This window comes from Dunckerocampus dactyliophorus, chromosome 9 (assembly GCF_027744805.1).
Source record: "Dunckerocampus dactyliophorus isolate RoL2022-P2 chromosome 9, RoL_Ddac_1.1, whole genome shotgun sequence".
In the NCBI taxonomy this organism is placed as follows: domain Eukaryota; kingdom Metazoa; phylum Chordata; class Actinopteri; order Syngnathiformes; family Syngnathidae; genus Dunckerocampus; species Dunckerocampus dactyliophorus.
The window spans coordinates 10,672,410-10,696,841 of NC_072827.1; the positions used below are offsets into that span (position 1 = coordinate 10,672,410).

Here is a 24,432-nt window from a genome sequence, read left to right on the forward strand (position 1 = left end):
ATAACCTCCTTTTACGTAAATTCCACTGAACGTAAAGAATTTATGTAAAGTTTTTGCTTTGTATTACGGAAGAAATTCCACATAACGTAAAGCGTCAAGCCGGTGCAAGTTTTTTTTTTTTCAATCAAATTTATTTATTCCTCAAGTCGATGCAAGTTCAGTGTGAGAGACAGGCTTCTCCCTTCAACCTCCTTCATCTTCGTAGTCGCTCATATACTAATTTAAACAATTAAGTTAAGTTACAAATAAAAATTTTGCACACAGCATTACCGTGTGGTGCGTGTGTTTCTGAGACCAGCTGACTCTTAGACTCTTCAAGGCTAGTCCTGCTCCTCCTCCTCCTCCTCCTTCCTGCCTCCACTTGCGTGCTCCTGATCAAGACATCTCGTGAACGGTAAGATTGTTTTTGTTTTTCAGGTTTATTAATTTTACAGTAATCTTATGTATTACCTTATTTTATATTGGAATGTTACTGTACTATGTTTATGCTAACGTTTTCTTATATTTTCCCACCATATTTGGTGGACTTTGAATATTTTGAAGCGTTAAAGGTGTGAGTTTGGGAAGATCTTGGAACGGATTAGGCTATTTACATGTATTTTACACTTCGTATAACATAAAAACCCTGTAACATAAAGGTTCTCGGAACGGATTATTTACGTTGTAGGGGCGTCTACTGTATAGTTAGGAAGCAATAATTGAACCGCAACATTGCGAGGGATGACTGCACTATCTACTGTATACCCAAGAACACAAATTCCAAAGGAAGAAACAGAGAACCTGAGGTCAAATGGTTGTTAAATTTTGGAATGTAACCAATATTTTGGGAAAAATGTGCCATCAAAAGTAGAAAGAATTGTAACCACTGTTGTGCACCACTTCCTAAATATTATGGGACTTCACTCGGCAAGCGTCAGAGGATCAACCCTGTGCATATGCTTTGCTAGTCCTTTGGCTCTTTGCGGCTTTTTGGCAACACCCCCCCTCCCCCTACCCACCCCAAAAAAAAAACACAGACACAGCAGCCACTCAGTGATCCTGTGCCCTAATTCTGCTCTATTTAATGCCCTTTATTTAATGAAAAACAATGAAAACCAGTACATTTTCATCACTTTCTAACACAACGGCCGGGACAGGATGTGAAAACAGGATGTTTGGTCACGCTAACGTTAATGCTTCCAATTTTACATTATACATTGGTATTGATAATGTCTATTGTGCATTAAAACAAGAGTATGGGAAGAAGAAGCAAGCTAACAAGATCTGAAAAGTGAAACTATTGCAGATTGGATGAAGAATAACTGGACCCACTTCCTTTGGAGTGGTGACAGGGAAGAAAAACAAAGTCTTTTTGGGAACAAATTGGATTTACTTGAATTGAAGGAATTATGGATGCAGGCGGAGTGCTGGTGGTGGGGGGAGTTGAGCAGGCATAGCCTAAGAAGTGAGATTACATTACTAAAGCTACATCACACCAACACATTTTGTTCTCTCGAGGGAGCAAACATGTGGTCTCACTCAGCATACAGCATGCAGATATAACCGTACCGATGTATGAAGACATGGAAGCACGTTTGCACAAAAGTCACTTGGCCTCCTCCACCTGGGGAAAGACCTCACTCCCAACTCGAAGGGTGAAATCCACCCTTTTACAACCGAGAACCATGGATTCAGATTTGGAAGTGTTGAGTCTCATCTCAGTAGCTTCACACTCAGTTGCAAACCACCCCAGTAAATACTGAAGATCACAGCCTGATGAGGCCACATCATCTGCGAATACCACAGAAAAGATCCTACAGCCCCCAAACTGGACCCCCTTGACGCCTTGGCTGCGCCTAGCAAATATGTCCACAAAAGTTACGAACAGAATCGTTGACAGAGGGCATCCTTGGCAGAGGTCATCATGCACAGGGAACAGGTTTGACTTACTGCTTTAATTAAGGCTGCATATATCAGTATCAGTAATGAAGTGCTGGACAATATATCTATATATCATATATATACTGTATATCATACATTGCATATGGGTAAGAAAGCCAATATTGAGCATCTCTAAATATGATATATTGTTAAGTGGGTCTCCTGTGTCCTGTAAAGTCACCAACATGTACCGAGAGCATCCACAGCTATCATGCCAAATGTCTTCCATGACAAGCATGGTTTTTTACTTAGAATTCAGCAAAACATGTGTGAGTAAATTTAAATTAATAAGCAAATGTCTCCACGGTTAATCTCTCATCCCCTGCAGCGGCCAAAACACAACTGTCTCAAGGTATATCACGGTTCTGCTCGAGGAAAAAGTCGGTAGATCACCTGTGTCGGGGGAATTAATCCTCTGGGGACTGCTCCAAATGTCACTGCAGAGATAATTCTCTCTGTGTCACCGAAGTCGACAAACCCACCGTGCGTAGAAACAGACAGATTATCAATAGACCGACATTGTCACTCTTGATCTTTGCTGCTGGTCTGTCCGAAGATAGATACTGTTTTTCTGACAGTAATATGTCTGTCAGACATGTTTTTTGTCATCTGATGCTTCGAATTTACAGGAACTCCATACACTCAGACAATGTGTCAGGGATTCTCCCTTTAAAGTATTGTGCAAAAGTCTAACTCGGCATACACTGTACAACTTGAAGTGGGGGAGTGGTGGGTTTTTTGAAAACAGACGGAACTAATCGATGTCAGTCAGTGGATTCGAAATCGAAGGAGAAGGCGTTCGCAGAGGCGGGCTGTCGGCCCTCTGAATGAGTGGCATACACACAGGAAAAAATGTACTATAAGCCGACCAATCACAGCCTTAACGGTCAACGCAGATCAAGAATTTTTGACTGAACAGGGAAAATGAAAGCAGCAAAATGCAACAAAATGCGTACCTGAGAGCAGCAAAGCATATTTAAGGGTCAAAATGCGTGAAACATGCGCAGGGCTATATCTCACTACTTACTACTACTGAGAAATGCCAACAAAGCCAGCAGTGGCCGAAGACTTACAAGCACAGTAAAAAAAAAAAAATGCTTTAGAATGAAAAAGAGGAGATTCATTTTGCGTTTTAATTTGTGAGCTGATTTTTTTTTTTTTTTTACATGATTATGCTGAAAATGTTATCTACTACAACTAAAACTAAATGCATGAGTGTTGAAATTCAGTTTAAAAATAAAATAAAAATATAAAAATAAAATATATTTGCTAAAATAAGGTGTTTTAAAATTCCAATTATAAAATTTCAGAGTAAAACAAATTCAGTGGAAATAAATTCTGTGTTTCAAAATTCACATATCGACTTACGGGAACTTAAGACTGAATCAATCAATTGCGTGTCAGAGATCGGCAATCAGGTGAGTCATGTGACACGGGTCTCACAAAAACCGTAAGTGTATGTGTGAGTTTTGAAACAACAAAATTATTTTCACTTTATTTTCAACATTTTTTTGTGAAATTTTATGAGCTGAATTTTTAGAAACTGACTTTTCAAACATCGTTTTTTAACTAAATGAATTGTTAAACACACATTTTGCTTATGAATTGTTATTGAGCGATTTTTTTTTTTTTTGGTAAGAAAGAAAAAAAGGAGCATTTCTAAAGAATGGCCAATGTCTCAAGTTCACAAAGGCATTTAAAAATGCATTTTCAGAATTTATGGGGTAAATACGTCACACTCAGTAGTCACTTTCATTTTTGAGACAATTAAGCAGCGGACTGAAGATGGATGTCCTGGCATCCTGTGACTTTTCATTTCCATGCACACTGAAATTGAGGGGGTAAGGTGTTAATGTGCAGAACTGCAATGTGACTTGATGTATTTCCTTTTTTTTTATATTTGTATTCCATTTTTTTAAAGGACACATTCATAAGGATATGATAATAATATGTGCCATTCAAAGGTTGATAATTGCAGAAAAGTAGGAGCCAGGAATACATGTGGACATTATGTTTCATGTAACCTAAAAGGAAAAACAACACAATCCGCAGGCTTGAGCCAGCTGGAGATCACACCTCCAGATGAACACTGCCTTTCAATCCACGGGGATCAAGTATAGCCACACCACATAGCAGACAAAGAAGAAATATTGCAGCTCTGAATCGTGCATCACATTTTTACCTGGATGTTATAAAAGTGTAAAAACAAAATTTCCCCCCCTCGAAAAGCACACTATTGCCCCATACCTTTTGTGCAGGGTTGCCTTTTGTTGAATACGAACATGTAACAGCATTAAAACCACAAAGCTAGTCATGGCCTAAGACTTTTCTACAGCACTGTACTGTACATGAAAGAAAGAAACTGGAGAAAAACACTGCGCCAGGTACTTTGGATACTTTGTGCTCAGCCCCCCATTTAAAAGACGCTCTCTCAGAAAAGTGCTGTGACCTACTGTCATGGTTATTTATGCTTATTGCACAGAGTCACGAGGAACAAAACCAGGCTAAACAATATTTTCCTCCAATGTGTTTTGTGAAGACGGATGAGGCGGTGAATGACGAAGGGCTGGAGATCAAATCAATAGGAGGAGAGAGTGGCGAGGTGGCGCCCATTCTTCACCACCTGGCACTTCCCACTGCAGTTAATTCTGACAAGAAAATAAATACACAGAGGAAGCTGTCAAGACGCTCAAGCAGCACGCTCACCAAAATGTATAATCAAGCGATTCATCCCCGATGGTACGTGATTCATGAGGAAACACTTCTAATGAGATTGAACACTCTCAGTGAGCGTGTACTCTGCTGGGGAGACCTCCAGTCTTTATGGTGAAACAAACAAGCTAATTTTTTGTCTTACCAAATTTATTGACGGTTTGATTTATTGTATTTTTTATATGCAGTTGGGGGTCAAGGGTTTTAGCATAGTATGAGATATGAGCCTGGAAATTTAAAAGTTACTAACATTTTTTTTTGGAAAAAGGAGAGCTTTGGGTCGTGACCGAAAGAACAAGATCACGGATACAAGCGGCTGAAATTAGTTTCCTCCGTAGGGTGGCTGGATTCACCCTAAGAGATAGGAATTTTTATGGGACTGCTCTTGTTGTGAGTTGAATTACAATTTAATCTAACATTGTGGCTGGTAAGGGTATATACAGTCGTACGTTGCGGTTCCAACATCACTCCCTGCTCTATCGCGTTTACAATTTTTTTTATTAATTAATAAACGATTGCTGTTTTCTGGTTGACTATGTATTTTCTATGCCGCTTATCCGCATTAGGGTGACAGGCGGGGTTGCCAGCCAATCTCAGGCACATATAGACAATTCACACTTATGTTGATACCTACGGACAATTTAGAGTCGCCAATTAACCTAACATGCATGTTTTTGGAATGTGGGAGGAAACCGGAGTACCCGGAGAAAACCCATTAGAGGATCTCCTGACTGTGACTGTGTGGCCAACATGCTAACCACTAGACCACCGTGCGGCCCACTATGGTCTATTATTAGTCAAAAACATTGAAAGACAAGTCGTATATAATATTCTGGTCACTAGGCACCAGTAATGTTACATCAATGAGACATTACTTTCCATTACATTACCTTAACACACACTATATGGCTTCTTTAAGGAGACTTCGGATGTGTACGAGTGTACTTGGATGTGTACGAGTATATTGGTGGGGCCCTAGCTGGACTTCCAGGTAGCACATACGTGCGCTCCAAGTGAGAGAGCAGCAGTTGGCAAACCCGGTGTTTTCCAGCACTGACAAACACCGATCATCTGATCCGAAAAATGCAATTTTTTTTCGGGTTATTTGTTAAGCCTTCTGACTGTCACGCACATATACTGTACTGTATGTGCGTGCTGTCCAGTGTTTTGGCTGCGTCAGCTGCCGTTTGACTGTTGATCACACCGTGAGCCTTGAAAACTCACCATACTGTGTTTAGTCTTCAAATGCCATATAAACAAAAACGTTTTTTAACAACTGTAGATATTTTTCATTGCACGTGTTGGTAGGTGAGTTCCACACAGCATGTTTGTTTTCGTTTTGGCACCCCCTGCACAGTGTGAAGGAATGTGGGAGTAGGACGCCACCCAAGACACTACACTGCACTGCATGCAGGGATCGCTACAGGCTGCAATAGTACGAACCATGGGTGATCGGCTTTTGTTATCTGTTATCGGCGTATGCTGATCACATGCTTTTTCATGGAAATCGGTCAATACTGATGGGTGGCCGATCGACCGGAGCATCCCTAGTGTAAATGTGACTATAGGAGTGTTAGTTCATGTCTACAGTGCTCCAATAATAGTAAAAACTGTATTTAAAAAGTCATAAAGAAGATTTCTATCCTCTAACTATGAAAATATTCCGTTCATTAATATTGAATCCTGCTTCACGGAAATTCGCTTATCACGGTCGGGTCTAGAACCAATTAACCATGGTAAACGAGGGATGACTGTAAAGGTACTGTTACTGCACACCTATCCCTCATCAATCCCTCGTTTATCGTGGTTAATTGGTTCCAGATCTGGTCATGATTTTTGGGACCACATTGCTATCAGAGAAGTAATCAAAGATCACAACATTTTAAACTGTATTAAAAAACTAATAGCAATATATTTGGTTACAGCACTGGACTCTACATTGTCAAGGAAGATGGATGAAGAGAGCTCAGAATGAAAGTACACAGAGCGCATATGGTAGTTGCCGCGCACCTCAAGAAAGTGAAAGTTTAAATTAAGCCTGTGTAGAAGCCATAGTTACACTTGCGTGAGTGAGAATGCAGCTATTGTGTGTCTGCCTCTTCTAGTACTTTTTCCGTCAATCACATGTAACTGTTGCGCAACTCTGATTGTGCTATGTGAGTGTGTGTGTTTCATGGAAAGTGAGTGTGTGTATTGTGAAGGCCTCTATGAGAGCAATTCGAGTGAATAAGCAATTCAAGTGTAATAATAATAACAATAATAACTAACAAAAGCCTTGAAAACTCACCACCAAGCGTATGATCGATTTCTGTTGACTTGTTTCAGATTTCGTAGATGTTTCTGTATGATTATATCATGAATAACAGTGTGCCTTATTGGAGGTGTGTGGCACCAGTGCAACATTTGCCTGATGTAGCTCATGCTTAATGAATGCTTTGGATATAAAAAGATATCAGTGGGCACGGGAGAGGGTGAATAATTGTTTGAGGAATGAGGTGGGACAAATCAGACCAACGTGGAGGAGAAACAGAAAGGATTACACAATACTGATGAAAGCAGTATGCTTTCATTTCATTTTGAACTACCATGTCAGAATGAATTTGGATAATGACGCTTGGGGACAGCTTGGATATGAAACATTTGTATGTGAGCAGACTGGGTAAGCAGCAACTGTGAGGGGGAGACCCGCCGTATATACATTTATTCTCTCTGATGCATGCCAAATGCAGCCAACATTAGCAAACCTACAGCACACAGGATGTTCTGTTGTTCAAATTGACACAGTCATCAACAATTTGGAATTACAAACTACAGTCTAATCTCAGTTTTGGAACGCCCCAGTTTTCATATGATTTTGTTTTCAATATAAATTTGCAGCAAAATGTTTTCCTTGGTTCTCCTACACAGTCATAGTCACAGCAATAAAATATTGCGCTTAACAAACTGTTGTATTTTACCTTTGTTACATTGAATCTTGTAGTACTAATAAAGATGTGGACCACTCCCAGCATTGCTTGTTTATTCAGTCATCTTGGGTCACACACCCAACACCAAGTCTTGCAATACTTAGTTCACACAACCCTACGGTATCCCGTAAGGCACATTCATTTGGCAAACTCCAATATGAATGTTACATAAGCTAGTCATGAGGTTTTATTTCGATGGCAGCCTGTTTAAGCAGCAAATTATATGGGTCAAAGTTTATTGCTCAGAAAGATCACAATAGAACAAACTGAGGCTTGTGACAACGATATGCTGCTCCTGCCATTCAGTGATGTGGAATGAGATCCGGAGCTTGGCGTACTTGCTGACCAGTAAAGCGATGTTTACAGTTACAATTTGCGTGGCAAAGCGTGCAATTTATTTATGGCACACTTGAAAAGTGTAGTTTCCGTACTATTTACTATTTCCGCAGAAATTACGCACTTGGCACGAAAATGGTGCGCATTGGCATGGAATGACCACACTCCCACACTACTTATTTACACTTTGTCAAGCACTGCACTGTTTACGTCTAGTGCAATGCGCATTGCTCCCTCATCGGTATGCATTGTCACCACCACTTCCCGCATCTGTGAAGCAGTCGTGGCATTATTTTGTTCCTGCGTGATGCCACGCAATAGCAAGCATCACCCCTAGCTTCATTATTTCCTCTATTTGAAAGGTGACCTACAAAATATTAAACTCCAAAGAATAAGCTCAAGCAAAAAAGTCTATATTCCCTCGCAACTGCAGAATGAGAAGACCGGGAAGAAGGCAATAAACTACAAAAAAGAGGCACGGACAGTGTGGGAGAGGGATTTGCTGGCTGGAAGACATCACTTTCAGAATTATGATCACATTTCAATCAATTATGATCAATTATGATCACGAAAAGAAATTCACAAGGAAAATCCAAGAGGCTACAGAAATGACTTGAGAATCACCCCCCGACTTGCTCCAGGAGATGGTGGAAATGTTAACCCAGTGATGAGACACGTTGAGATACACTTTGATATACACCGCCCGCATTGTTTACGCATAGGATGTGGTGCGTTCACAGAAATTATGCATGCTACAAATTTTGAAAATGTCAAAATTTTCTTTTCACACTTGCACACAGCCCCGCACAGTTTCCACATACTTCACACCAGTTTACGAGCAATTTATTCATTGGGACGCAAAATTGCGCACCACTGCTGAATGTGTGCAAGCGTAAACAAGGCTTAACTTGCTTGTTGGACCCGCTGACTTGTGATGTTAATTTAGCCTATTTGGCCTCCTAATTCTCCTCCTAATTAGCCTCCTCTATTAAGCCTGTTGTTCTGTGTGCTTTTGTGTAGATGAATAAGTTTCCTTTCCAGATTAAATGTCTGTCATTGGTCTTGAATTTTGTGACGTAAATGTCTAAATAAATGCGACTTACAATAATAAGGTATTTCCTTATTATAGTACTTAGTGTCATTTAATAACTAATCAGCACATCTTGCCTAATACATTTCTGCAGGGATGTTGCTCACATGGAGGTTTGAAACATGAAGCATAAGGTCAAACTAAAAACAACCTTCCCTGTATAATGAAGCTTTGCTGAAAGTTCAATGAGAAAGATTCCTTCCTTCCGAGTCTCCCTGGTGGGAATTCCTGTCTCTCTTGAGCGAGATTGACCTGCTACTTTAGATTTTCCCACACTGTCAAAAACCTTGCATTCACGATTGTGATGTCACTCTCTTGTCCAATCACCTTTCAGCCTGTGTACTTGGAGCCTATCACTCTCTGGGGGCTGCCCTTTGTATTCCAAAGCACCCCATGTGATTCTCTTTCAGATTCCCCACATCCAACTGTCCCCCAGTTGGTTCTAGGAATCACTTTGAAGGATTATTTTCATGCATCCAGTGTCTTTTTTGCTGTGACCTTTTAAACGTTCCTTTTAAACAAACAGTCAAGTGTAAAAGTGTACCCTTGAGCTCTCCTTTTTAAGCAATGGATAATACATGTAAATGTTGAGTTTGCTACAAAAATAAACATCTCAGCTGGGATACTAGCAAATGTATGCCAGTAATAAAAGACAAAGCTGATGAAAACATAACCTCCTTGGCAGAGGAAATGAAGACCAAAAAAGAGAAAAGATGAATGCCGGAGTGCACAAAAGGATTTGATGGGTTATGTGTTTGGTTCAGACGTAGATTGTGTGATCCAGACATGTGTTGTAGCAAGTTATCACTGTTCTGTTGCTACTGCCAGTATGGTGGTGTTGCCAGGCCCCCGCAGACACATTTGGGACCAGGTGGCAAATCCAAATCGTCCACCATCAACATGACCTTGTCTTGGAAGTGCCTGTTCAAACCCGTTCTGATAAACATAAATGTCACTCCTCGTTTCTGAGGGCAGGAATAAGAAAACCACATTTACAGGCCACAACAACAACTAGGTCAAGGAATGAATGGTTTTAATTGTCATTATGAGGAAAAAGAATGCGATGCATTTACTGTATTTCTTGAATTAAATACTTTCTCACCTTCTTTATCAAATTTCTGGCACTGGAATTGTTTTTTGGCGGCACCAAGTGAGTCAGCAACACTGGCAACAGGGTGCTTTGTTCGCACACTTGATTTCACAGAACGATAGAGTCCAGGGCAAATGGACTATTTTGTTATGCGCAATATTGAAATGAAATAATGAAATAATGAAAACCGAATCATACAAAAACGTCGGCATTGGAAAACCCGTGGTTTGACTGTATTGATCACATAATCACACATTTATCTTTTGGTGTATCAGGTAGAGTTAGCATTTCTCTTTCTCCAAGCGTGGCGAGTCCAAAGAGCTCCACTTTGGTCTCACCTGACCACATGACAACCTTCCCAAAACCAAACCTTCTCGGAATTATACACTTGTTCACTGGCGTATTTCAGAATAGCCTTGTCAGGAAAATATGATTATAGTTATAATCATGCACTATTGTATGTATTTCTGCTAAGATTGCTATGATTATCTGCTTGAGGCTAGAGGCCTCTTGTTTCTTGTCTCCAAAAACAAGTCCTCCACATGCTTATCACCTGATTCAAATAGCATTGGGTGTCTAGGCATGTGAGTCTGCCCCTCACTGTCTCTGTCCTTCACAGAACAACAAACTTTTCTTGTCTCTTGTGAACCTATATCTATTTATGTTGATTCACATACATCTAACATAACTGGAGAGAAAAGATATTCTGGTTATGTGACATTCTTAATCGCATTGGTTTCACGTTGGGTGTCTGGATTACAGCAGCTCACAGCTCAGGTTATAAATCAGTCACTGACGAAGGTTGACGACCATAAGAAAGCAGCTATTTACAGCTGTTCTATTTTCCTCCGGAGACAGGACTGCACCCTCAATGCTGAGCCACCCGCTTTCTCGTGGTGAGGTGTAGGCAGCCCACTTTGTTTGTTCCTTCCAGTGAGGCAGCATAGAGATTGCCTCAGGTTGTCTGAATTGAAACACATCTCTCTCACGAACATCCACTGTACGTGGTTACATTAGGCTTTAACTGGGAATACGCGGATTAAAGTGTAGCAAGCTACAGGTCGCTATCCACATCTTCTACAAAGGGATTACAGTCCTATATCTACTGTAATATGCATTTTTAGAGGTATCTGATATAACACTGCTAAGCTCAATATGTGAGTGGACTAAATATACAAGACACAAGATGCACCTTGTATCAAGCAGCGGTAGAGCACATTAGAACACAAGTATAAATCACTGATTTTATGAAAATGCAATCCATGAAAGAGGAAATTTGCTGGACAAACAGACCGCACAGTAAGCTGTCTCTATTGACGTCTGTTGGAAGAAGCAGACTGTCTTTCCAAGGAAGGCAAATCTGAGCTGTCTAAATTTCCATCTATGTTCATATGGCAGACATAACTTGCAAGCAGACATTGAAACATGCGTTGTGACTTTCCCGCTAATTAACCATTATTAACACCCCATAGCTCAAGAAAATTTGACCAAATGCCAATTATGTTCAACTACCAGTACTATAGGCTTACTTCTTCCATGCACTAGCTCCACTTCTCTCCACCAAGTGTTATCATGAGTTTGTTTTGTCCCCCGAGGTTCAGTAAATAATACCTGCAGTATGTCTCTTGAATACAAGGAGTGCATGAATGTGAACATGTACAGTACATCTGATACAATGTACAGCTGGCATGCTGCAGGTGATAGTGGATAGGGGAGGCTGAGGTCTGGAAGTGAGAATAAATATTGTACAGCTTCCCCCTCTGAGCTTTGGGATGTGACGCTGTGTACGTGCCTGGATGGAGGAACGGGGAGTGTGTTTGCAATTTTTTGATGTCTTCGTTGAAAGAAAAAAAAAACATATTTCAACTTGCCAAATCGACCTTTCAATCAGGCAAAATGAACAGGCCCTGTTTCCAACAGTTTGGTTTCAAGTGTTAGGCGATGCACTCCAAAACAACCTTGAGCTGCGACCATTCAACAGAGCATCACAGGGGAGTTAAAAAAAAAAGAGCTTCACATTTTGAAAAGATATCATTTTATGTTTTCAGATACTCGCATATAGATCTGTACTAACACCGTCACATCGGTATTCATCTGTGTAAGAGGCGCATGAACACAATCAAGCCACGAGTCAATTAAATGCACATTTATGAACTCATCCCAGCACAAGCAATGGCAGAGGCCAGTTATACTGTAAATATGCAAGAACCCTGGGAAGAACATTCAATCATTACAATCCATCTAAACCAGGGGTGTTTTTCCACCAAGAGCCACAATCTGAAAATGAAACATGTATGCTAAGAAGTTATATATTGTTCAAGAAAAAACTGGTGGACAGGCACATTAGTGTGAACTTTGGTCTTTACTATTTTTTCTCAATTTTTGCTGTTGTTTTTTTCCCCCAATATTTCCACTTCCTTCTTAAATAATCTTCATACATTTTTTTTCATTATATTATGACTTTATTCCTATAATATTTTGACTTTATTCCCAAAATATAGCCTTTTCCCCAACTAATTTTCCAAAAATTACAAGTTTATTTTATTTTCTGTTTCTCATAATGAATAATACATTTCATATTAATTAAAAAAAATAATTCTTAATTTTCAACTCTATGCTACACAAATGACATAACTTTTCCTCATGTTACGAGTTTAATCTCGTAAAATTGTGACTTTTTCCCCATGATATTATAACCTTTTCTCCAACCAAATTTTCCAAAAATTACAACTTTATTTTGTTTTGTGTGTTTCTCATAATAAATAATAAATAACAAAATGCCTTTTTTTAAAACATTTTTTGTGTCAATATTTCAATTCTATGCTACAAAAATGACATTATTTTCCCCCATAATATTACGAGTTTATACCTGTAAAATCGTTCCTCGTTAGAATACAACTTTTTTTTCTCTTAACATTTTGACTTTATTCTGTTTTTTTTCATTTCTCCTGTTTTTTGTTGTAATTATGACTTTATCCCCATTTTTAAAATTTTATTCTTGTAAAATTACTGATTTTTCAATTTTTTTTCTGTGGTCATTGGGCTTTTAAAAGCTTTTTTCTTGTTAAATTATATTTTCAGAATGTGCTGTTATTATTATTATTATTATTATTATTATTATTATTATTATTATTATTAAGAGATAGTTTTCAATACCTCCCCCCCAAAAATAGAAAAATAATGAAAGTAATTACAATAAATGCTCATGAAAAATCTCAGTGTTAATGGCACCAACCCCGTACATTTGTGATTCAGAATTAACAGTCCCGCAAATTTGCAGATTTTTGGTCAAAAACATCTATATTTTAATTTTTGTCTGCAAAAATTGTGTATAAATCTCATTCATCCTAAATTGGGTGATAATACCGGTAAACTGTACAGCATACATGTACGTCACTGTTGGACAAATGTTTTTGCTTCACAATGTTTTTTCATCAGTCGTTGAAATTTCGCACTTTGTTTGGCGGTCCTTGAACGCACTATAGTTGCTACGAGACGGAAAAGTGAGACTAATAGATAACTTCTACACCTGACGTTTATTTCAGTTCTTACAGCAATCACACATGCCTTTCTGAGAGCCTACTTTTCCAGGCTATGGCCTACACAGCGGCACAAATCAACAGGTGCACATATAGATCTATGCTTGCAAAGAGGAGCGCTGACATGTCTGTTGGGAAATAAATATAAAATTATTGCGTGATCCTGCCCTGTGATGACAAGTGAGGGAAGCAAACATGTGGCAAAGGTTTGACATAACAAAGGTGGATGTCAGCACAGATATCTGCAACGCTGACAGCACGGGAGGAAAAAAAACTGAAAAAAACACCGATATAGTCAAACTTTGTTTTTTTTCTCTGGTTTTCAAACACTGTCTCGGTTACTGTAAAGTATTGTGCGTAACAAACTAGTTTGTTTGCCGTGCATCGTATCATTCTGCGGAATCAAGTGTTCACACATATTGCGCGCCGCTGATTCACCGTCCGAGCATTTTTTATTGAGTGCAACTGCTAAGTAACCCGCCATGTGGCCAAAGAATGTTGCAAAGGTGAGGAACACTATTGAATTCAAGAAAAACTCATCGCAAAGTGTGAAGATGGCGTCCCTTCCCCTCAACCCTAACCGTTCCTCACCATCTTCACCAACAAAAGTCTTCAATAAAAGTGATGTTAAATTGTCATTTATAACTATTTTGCATTGTTTTCAGGATGTAAAACTATAATTCTCTTTCAAATGTATTTTTTGTTAGTATTTCTGGGTGTCTAATTGGATTTACAGTATTTCCTATTGGAAAAATTGCTTCAGTTTTTTTTATTCACTTGTTCCAAAAGGTCCAACGAACACAGAAATGCACAAAAATGAAAGCATATCATTCTGAAGTTATTTCTGCAAGCTGTGGGTCTCATATGATCGAGAGGAGATTTTAGAGACTAAACGGTTCATAACTACAGTTTTGGTTGGTCATATCTCAGTAGGCGGGCGAAGACATCAAATATGGAAACGCCACAAAAATCATGGCTTGAATATGCAAACAAAATGATGAAATGGACTACTGGACATATTTCAACATTCACAAAAAGTGCCTCAGCACTGTGTTTAAAAAAAAAAAAGATTGCGTGCAATAGTTGGCAGTTGGCTGGCTTATCACAGCAGTCCATATGATGAAGCTTCGTGCCTCATTAAGGACAAAAAAACAGAGACACACCAATGTTCACTACAACATAAGACACTTAATTGATTCACAGTGTAGTCTCCTTGCCTAATGCTCAGAGACAAATGGAAAAAAAAGAGCAGAGTAGTCACTGAAATAAACAAACATGGAGACAAAAGTGGGGCAACAGACATGTTCAGATGAGAATGGGAGTGAGCTGATTTTGTTAGTGGGAGGATGGAGGTGCGCATGAAGTAAGAACCAAGCCTGCTGGCCTTTTCTGCTTTTTAAAGAAATCATCATCTGATGCACACACTTGGGACTGTTTTGGCTCAGAACATTAGTACCATGACAATTTGTTCAGGGCAGCAAGATAAAAAGCCTTTTAGATTCAGTCTATTAGTTCAGTGCATTTGTAGTCTTCCAGCTTCTCATAGAAGGCTTTCTTGACACACACTCACATAACACAAACAGAGTTGTGCAACACTTACAGTAGATATGACTCATGAAAATATACTGGGACACAACTTCGCTCTCACACACAAGCTTAACTTTCGCTTTCTCTTTCTTGAGGGGCGGGGCAATTGCTATATAGACTTTGTGTACTTTTATTCTGGGCTCTTCCTCGATGTTCCTCAGTGATGATAGAGTTCAATTGTGTTCCAATTGTGTTATCATTGACTATATCTCCGATAGCATTGTGATCAAAGAACCATGAAGAAAGGTTAAAGAAAAATCCTTTATAGTCGTACTATTAAACAACACTTAATATGTGAGTATTCTAACGAAAACGTACGGAATCACACAGAAAGTTGACTTGACTATTCAGACCTCGGTGACATGAGTTCTCACAAATTCAACCCCATTCACTCGTCGCAAATTATGCACAGCCTCGCAACTTTGTCCAATCACCGCAACTTTCCCGCAAATAACAGCCAATCGTCATCATTTTCGCCAATCAAATTCGTCCCTGATCCTGCTCCAACACATATGTCAGTTGTCTAACCCATGAAATGCGTCCTCACTACTCTGTTTGACGGACGTGTTTTCTTGTCTCTCATTTATCAACCAAAAACACAGCTAAAGACCATGCTCAATGTTCTCAATGAAAGCGGAGGTAAATGTGTTGGAACATAAACAAAAGTCAATGACTGACAAGCACTTTCTATTTGCAAAGCACACATGCAGAATGGCGACAACCTGCGGTGGTGCTCAACAAAGCACACAGGAAACAATAAGTGAGCCTGCAGAGGCCAGCCAGCCGAGAGGGCCAGGGTAAGTAAAAGATCAATTCTTAACATCTGTGCAACACAAATGTCACCACCTTTCGTAGTGGTTGTTGATTTACTGTACATAAGATACAAATACCGTAATTTCTGAACTATCGAGTGCACCTGAATATAACCTGCAGCCACTAAATTTATAGAGAAAAAAAGCAGCTGGGATAAAGCCCAGTCAGCTGGGATAGGTTCCAGCATACCGCGACCATAATTCGGATAAGCGGCATAGAAAAATGAATGGATGGATAATTAAATAAATGTTTTCAACACAGTGCAAAACAGTACGTGTGACACGGCTAGTTGGTAGCCTACTACCTATGTTCATCTTCCTCCTGCGTCTTCTTCAGTGTCGGAATTTAACAGCCTCATCATTTCTTTGTCACCCACTTTGTCAGTCTCTCTCTCTCCCGCTTTCGTTGTCGCTCTCAGTGTCACTTTCGTCGTTCGACGCACATTAGCCCTTGAGCCTGTGCTGTCCTCTTCATCACACTGTAGTTCAGCCTTTCAAAACCCGTTGGTGAGAGAGGATTTTTTTGACACTGAGATTAGTATGTGATCATAAATTATCCGCATCACTGTATAAGCCGCAGGGCTTTTACACTGAAAATTATAAATGGAAAGCATTTAAAAAATGCACTAGCTTGATGCTAATTTACACTGAAAATCCCATATAGGTGCTGGTGATTATGCATAATGCATATTAATTAGGGCTGCAACTAAGGATTATTTTCTTAATTAAGTTAATCTGAAGATTGCTGTTTCGATTTATCAAGTAATCGTTTAGGCCCTCGACAGACCAAATCAATATGAACAACTTATCAGAAAAGAGGCAAAATGTCCATCACTGTTGTCCGAAGTCAAAGCTGATGTGTGTGAATATCTTGTTTTGCCTAAAACACAAAGATAATAGCTCATGGATGACTAAGGAAATCCAAAAATAGTCACATTTGAGAGGCTGAAATCAGAGCATACTTACATTTTTAAATAACAAAAAAACATTAATTGAGGACAAAATACTCGTTGATTAATTGGATTATTGATTAAACGTTGATGAATTGTTGCAGCTCTAAAAGTAAGCATTACATACTTACAGGCAAACATTTTCTATAACTCAACAAGCGGACTGTCACGTTACATGTCTCACAACTGAGGACCACTGGTTTAGTTTGAATTCTTTTCTGTTTGGAATACAAGTGCAATTTATTGTCGCTAAATAACAGCTAACGATTCTAAGCGGACCATTTCTCGTTTTTTTAAATATTTGTTCATTACTTAAAATGTCCCTGTTATAACTGCACATAGGGAATATTGCAGCTATTTATCGCAACTTTTACTTTCTCTCGCAATTTTACAACAGCAAAAGCTCCCCGGAAATCAGGCATTTAAAGTGAAAGCTCAAAAAAGATTAAAAAAGGATGGCACAATCTTGAGGGGATTTACTGTTGGAGTTGAGTTACATGAGGTTGGCATGCTTACACAATCCCAGCGATGACAGAAAATATTTAAATTATATCGCCATAAGGGCAATATAATCCAGGAAAAAAATATATGCCTAAAAAAAACAACAACACAGCTAGATGAGAATACGGCAAACGTACTGTCCCAGTCCAGTCCCTGTCGGCAAACATGAAAAGTAGCGAGACATGACATGGCTGTATAACAGGCTGTCGTACGGAGCTATAATAAGATAACACTGAATGAAATAAAGCATGCATGCATCATAGCGCTGATAAATCTGCTCATTAGTACTGCACATCTCTTGAGGTAGATCATTATGAAGATACGGCATTGGTGACAGAGAGGGAGAGCACCGGGATTTACCACTGGCAGTAAAGTTCTATCACTTGGAAGAGCCCAGAGAACAGAACATAGTGGGGTTGAATTGATTCACGGGTCCACAACAAAGACAATGAACCACTCTGGAGGGACAGTTTCTTGGAAGACTTGGCAGCGTCGAATTAGTTGGGTTGAATCTCACGCTCGGGCATCTCTTTATGGAGTTTGCATGTTCTCCACGTGCGTGCGTGGGTTTTCTCCGGGTACTCTGGTTTCTTCCCACATTCCAAAAACATGCATGGTAGGTTAATTGGTGACTCTAAATTGTCCATAGGTATGAATGTGAGTGTGAACAGGATAGACTTCAGCATACCCCCGCGACTTTAATGAGTGTAAGCAGCATAGAAAGTGGATGGCTGGATGGATTTACAGTAGTTGGGGGTTTAGTTTTCCGATGTGTATGATACATATTAAAATTATGTGCATAGTATGGTATTATAAGTGACCCATGACCGCTCTTTACATTCCCACAAGCAGCTGCCATTATTAAGAATAGGGAAACGTGCTCTTTAAACAAAGGGAAAGAGTGATAAATAAAACATAATAATCTCCCCTTTATGAATGATATAGCTCTCCATGTTCATACCAGGAATACAGAGTATTTATTCATGTATGGATGTGTGCACTTTTGCCAATTACTGATTTGTGTAAAAATTGTGCTGCACAGCATGAAAGGTAGTGGAATAGTAGCGTGGTACTGTTCAGTAGATGAGAGTGTGATGGTAGCTTAAGCCCCCGTCACACTAAACAGGAATCAGCACACTTCAAGCAGAACCAGAATGAAAACGTTTCAAAATTTGCACCAGTCGGGACAGGATTTTTAATTCGTAGGCTTGGCTCCATTTTTACTTGACGGCATGACGTGATTTTTCAACTGCCGACGTGTCAATGGTAAGTGACGTTTCAGTGGGCTTCTTGGGTTTCAGCACCTATGCATTGTCCACGCCGGCGGCCGCTGGTAGAGTTACCTTGTCTCCTGTTTCCCTTGGCGTATGAAGTACGTAATTATGTGAATAAGATGACGCTTCATAGTATGTTTAAGCGGCAGCTGAAGAATTAAGAATATTTAAAGAATTCAGTGCAGTTTGAATACCAATATTTTTCCACTTCAAATCCACCTCGAATGTTTTTCAAAACATTCATGTCGACAATACCGGAATGGGACCTAATATTTAGAATGTACTCACCATGCAGTCTGAATTGTGAGAATGCAGTTTTTATATCCAGGAATAAACCCTGAATTTTCTGACATTCTGGCTCATTCTACCTGTAAATGTGAGTAGGGCGTTAAAGAGTTTGGTGGGTTAGTATTTTGCAGAGATCGGCCTTCCTCTGATTTCACCACAGTGGAAAGTAGTGGAAAATATTAATCAATGATAATAAATCCTTGACTGCAACCCATTATAGTGTAACGGATGCCAGCCTGTGAGGCTGTGCAAGTGTATGTTGGTAAACCTCACTCCCTCTGCCTTAAGAGCTGCGCTGAACACGCGGTCGACAGTCCGGGCTTTTGGCCGTGTGGTCAGCGCTCTCGCCTCCCATTACGAAGGTCCTGTGTTCAGGCCCCAGTGCGGGCGGTGCGAAATAGGGCGGGTTACAGTAGGTCATATTTATTTGCAAGTCCCTGCTTTATATTCCATTACTGTGCATTATTGTGCAAAACAACTTCATCAGCCATCAATCAAAGGCAATTGCTAATCAGATCAAATTGTTCTGCAAAACATTATTTTATATGGGATGAGTGACAGTTTTGGTCAAAACAAGAGCGAGTAAGTGTGGGATGGTTGCACTCTAACCCGAAGCCTAATCCTAAACCACACTCACAGGTGTCCAAACTTTTTCCATCGATGGCCGCATGCTAAAAAAAAAAATGAAAGAATGAACAGGCCACTTTGATAGTTTACATTTTGTAAACACATGTCGGCATTCTAAGAAGTTTTGAAAGGAAAAACAGCCTGCAACTCACCTTTGTGATATACTGGAGGTGAAAAAGTGCATTATTAGTATAAACTTTTTCTTCTCAATTACAGTTTTTTTGCTTGTTTTTTCCATTTCTTTTGTCAAAAATGTACATTGACGTTATTCTCGTAATATTAGAACTTATTCGCAACCAAATGTTCAAAACTTTTTTGACGATTTTATGTTTTATATTGTTTCTCCTAATATGACAACTTTAGAAAAATTAAGTTAGTTAATATTTCAACTTCAATTTTTATTGAATTTCATTTTTATTGTTAATTATTTATTTATTTTCATTTTGATAGTTATGTTTTTTCCTTATATTGCAACTTTATTCTTATAAAATTAAAACTTTTGCATGTAATATTATGACTTTATTCTTCTAATATTCCATCTTTATTCTCGTCAAATTACTGCTGTTTTTTCCATTTTTTTTTTCCATTTACTTGTTTAAATGTTTTTAATCGCACAGCCCCCCCCCCAAAAAAAAACAACCCTTGAAATAAACATTTAATCAACATCGTAACCTAAATTCTATCTAGGTTCTGACGTCTATCGGATGTCTTTTGTTTGATACCAAAGCCCTGGGTCATGTCCGTCAGAAATTTTCTGGTCTTAGCAAAAATAAAGGAATTATTAAACAATAGCCTTTCTCAATTTTCTGATAAACAAAATATCTCAAACTGGAATGACCAACAAGCAACTGTATCATAGAAATGTTTGGAAAAATGTTCGTAATCAGGTTATTGTTGTTCATGTAAATGTATAAAACAAAGCAAGACTGACTGATTAGTACATACTCCAAACCCCATCGGACTACACAGTCGACCCAACCGAGCACAGTACTCATCACCGGAACCGTTCTGTGACTCAAACTAAACACGACCACAATCAGAAAATACACAGTACATATAATGAGGCAACACTCTCCAGCCACACTTACCTTGGCAATCTGGACACACCAGTTGAGCAACAGCTGGGATCCGATGTTGTCCTTATGCTCGTAGACGTACTCGAGGAGGCACCCGTGAGGCATCAGTTGCGTAACCAGCTGTATGGTGGGACTCAAGCAGACACCCAGCAAACGCACCAGGTGAGGGTGCTCCATGCTGGCCATGATCAGGGCCTCCTGGAAGACAAAATTTGATATACTCAGGGTTGTGGAAGAAAGGAAACTTGGGGAGATTCCAAGGTCCAAGCTTCTTTCAAGAGATCGATTCATTATCCCGGTCTCTCTGCAGCAGGGCTGTCCAAACTTTGTCCACCGAGGGCCAATAAAAAAATGAAAGGATGCAAGGGCCACTATGACATTTAGCAAAGCAACACATGTAGATATGTTACAAAGTCATATATATTTCAAGAAAAAACTGCATCTCAGTTTTGTGATATTGGTGAAAAAGTCTATTATTAGTAGGAACTTCAGTCTTTGCTCTTTTTTCACCATTTTTTAAGTTATTTTAATTTTCCAAATATTTCAACTTTCTTTCTGTCAATATTTTGAATTCATTATATTGTTTTGTTTTTAATTTTCCCATTATTTGAATTTTTATTGCCATAATATTTTGACTTTATTCTTGTAACATAACTTTTTTCCGTAACGTATTAAAAAAAATACAACTTTGTGTTGTTCTGTTTGTCATGTTATTATGACTTTTAAAAAATAGCCTTTTTTCTGTAATATTTCAGCTTTATTCCACTAAAATTACATTATTTTTCCTCATAACATTATGACGTTATTCTCATAAAATTACTTCTTTATGTTGAATTACTTTTTCTCTTAATATTTTGACTGCATTCTTGGAAAATTACTGCTAACTTTTCAATTTTTGCTTTTGTTATTCTTATTTATTTATTTATTTGTTAGTTTTCTTGTTAAGTTATATTTTTAGACTGCGGCAAAACCATCAAACCATCAGCTGCTTTGGATATTTCTGTTCAACATAAAGGTGATTGCATTTTGGCCTTTCATCCACATGAAAATTTGGGTTTTTGTCTATAAAAGCCGAGTTTTTGGAAGTGTCCCAGCAGGGTGAAGACTTTCAAAAACTCTGGCTTCAATGTATGTCTGTGGACGGGTAAAACAGTTTTTGGCTGGTCCCTGTCAGATGACGCAACAATCACGCCACAAAAGATAGGCCGAATTTTTTTTGTGCAACATCAAACATAACATTACTGGTTTAAAATATAGTGACATGACGTTTTGCAAGTTTAAACTCTAATATATCGTGTGGCTATAGCCTTAGGTAAATGGTTGACTGGTGTCCCACAATTTATTGGTTTATTGATTTATTGGTCACCACATCTGAGAGGACGTTCTGGGTTACACTCTTGTCCTTGCGTGGGTTGTCTGCAGGTTTCCTCTCACGTTCCACAAATTCTAAATTGTCCATTGGTGTGAATGCTTGTTTGTCTATATGTGTTCAAGGTGTATCCTGCCTCATGCCCAAGGCAAGCTGGGATTTTCTCCAGCTCACCTGAAACGGAAAAGCGGTAGAAAATGAACTGGATGATTGCCAAACGTCCTTTTCTAGTCAAGTGTCAAAAGAGGAGAGGTACAGGTTCAAAGACCCAGTTCACTAGCACAAACGTCTCCCTGTTTTTATTATAGATTTAACTGTCAAAGATCACAGGAGTCCTTATTCTGTTTAAGGCTCAAGGTTCTCTTGAAGCCAGCAGCAAGGTTGCATGCTCAGAAGATGTAGGATTTGATTAAAAACCTTAACATCAAAGTAGCTTTGCAAGGTGCACTGCAGGACTCTTGGTTTGCTTTGCCCTAAACTGAAATATTGTAAATAGACAAAGATCAACTGAGCAAAAATACTGTAAGTCCAACAAGAGTGTGTCATTACTGTGCACTAAGGGAGGGAATTGTGTTTGCACATTAGAAAATGGAATACACTAATCCCTTGTTTATCACGGTTAATTGGTTTCAGACCAGGCCGTGATTAGTGAATTTACACAAAGTGGGATTGCTTATTCCATCCATCCATCCATTTTCTGTGCCGCTTATTCTAATTAGGGTCGCGGGGGTATGCTGGAGCCTATCCCAGCTGACTTCAGGCGAGAGGCAGGGTACACCCTGGGCTGGTCGGCAGCCAATCGCAGGGTGATCCCTTATTCAGAAATGTAATATTTTCGTAGTTAGAGCATAGAAAATGTATTTACGGCCTTCTAAATACAGTTTTTAACATTATTAGAGCCCTCTCGTCCCCTATAGTCACCTTTACACGACGATTACATCATCGTGTGCTTCTTTCAAAATTAACTCATTTACGTTTTTCAAGAAGTGCCCTTGGCTGGATGCTATCATATCTAGCAGATCGAAAGCAAGCTGTACAAATAGAACATTTTCAGTCAATTTATCTTTCTTGCCTGACTGGAGTTCCACAAGGCTCAATACTAGGCCCAATCCTATTCAGTCTCTATGTCAATCACTTACCATACGTGCGTTTAACTACCAAAATACAATTATATGCAGGTGATACAGTGTTGTATACTCATGCAAAAACTAAACAAGAAGCTGCTGCAATACTTTCTGGAGCCATGGTGCCAGTGTTCCATTTGCTCCAAAATTCCTGCTCACATCTTAATACTAAGAAAACTATGTTTTTTTCACGACAGACAGCTGACACCTGTTTTAGTCATCGGTGAATGTTTAGATGTGGTGGACAAGTTTAAGTATCTGGTTGTGGTCTTTGACTCACCAGCAACATGTAAACAACTACAAAAAAAACCAATCAAATTCAACTTGTCAAATTTCAATGAAAGCCCTTTTCAGACTTTTGAATCAGCAAAGTGTATGCATGCAATGATTTTCACTCAAATAACCTATTGCTACACAACTTGGTCACATGCAACGGAGAACACACTAAAACCGATCAAGTCTCTCTTTAGGAAAGCATTGAAACCTTTAGATAGAAAACCTCTTCAGTTTCATTATTGTAATATTCGTAGTACGTGTAATATGTTAGACTTGGACACCTAGCAGATGTTCTTGGATGTCTCTCTTGTTTTTAAGGTTTTGAATGGGCTTGCCCCTAAACCATTAAAGGTTTTCATACAGAAGAAAACTACCAATCGAGCCAATACTAGATCGTTAACCATGGACGACTGTAACATACAGCGGTTGTTTCTATGAGAGGCACACAGTCATGGAAACCAGCTCATGTTAGAAACTGTGACAATTACCCAGCCTTCAAGAAAACTAAAGAAGACTAAAACGGTAGTCAAGGGCAAACCAGTCCTGTGCTCATGGGTAATGTCCATTCTAAGCTGATGGCTATTTATATTGCCTAACAAACTGGTCTATGTTTACTGTAACGTTTACTGTAACTGGTCTTGTAAGTTATACAGGTGTAGTTGTCTGTAAATGTATTGTATATTTGTTTTATCGTCTTTTTATGGTTTTATGGTTTTTCACATGTGGTGTCATTTACAAATGTCTGTGTTTTATGGTGTCTGCCTTTGGACAACAGATTCAGCTATTGCAGCTAATTTTTGCATATTTACTGTGATGCTTTTGCTCATTATGTTGATTAATACTGTATGTACTGTCCTAATCAATTAAACTAGCAAACAAATATTACTCAATATAG

At 39.0% G+C, this 24,432-nt stretch overlaps 1 protein-coding gene across 2 annotated transcripts in view; it reads right to left on the reverse strand.

The window, feature by feature from the left end:
- Window positions 1-24,432, reverse strand: part of LOC129187512 (receptor tyrosine-protein kinase erbB-4-like) — a 357,011-nt gene that overhangs the window by 12,309 nt on the left and 320,270 nt on the right. For both annotated transcript variants that reach the window (XM_054786945.1, XM_054786944.1), the window contains exon 20: window positions 20,781-20,966. In XM_054786945.1, the coding sequence (XP_054642920.1) occupies window positions 20,781-20,966 (186 nt within the window). The remainder of the gene's footprint in view (window positions 1-20,780; window positions 20,967-24,432) is intronic.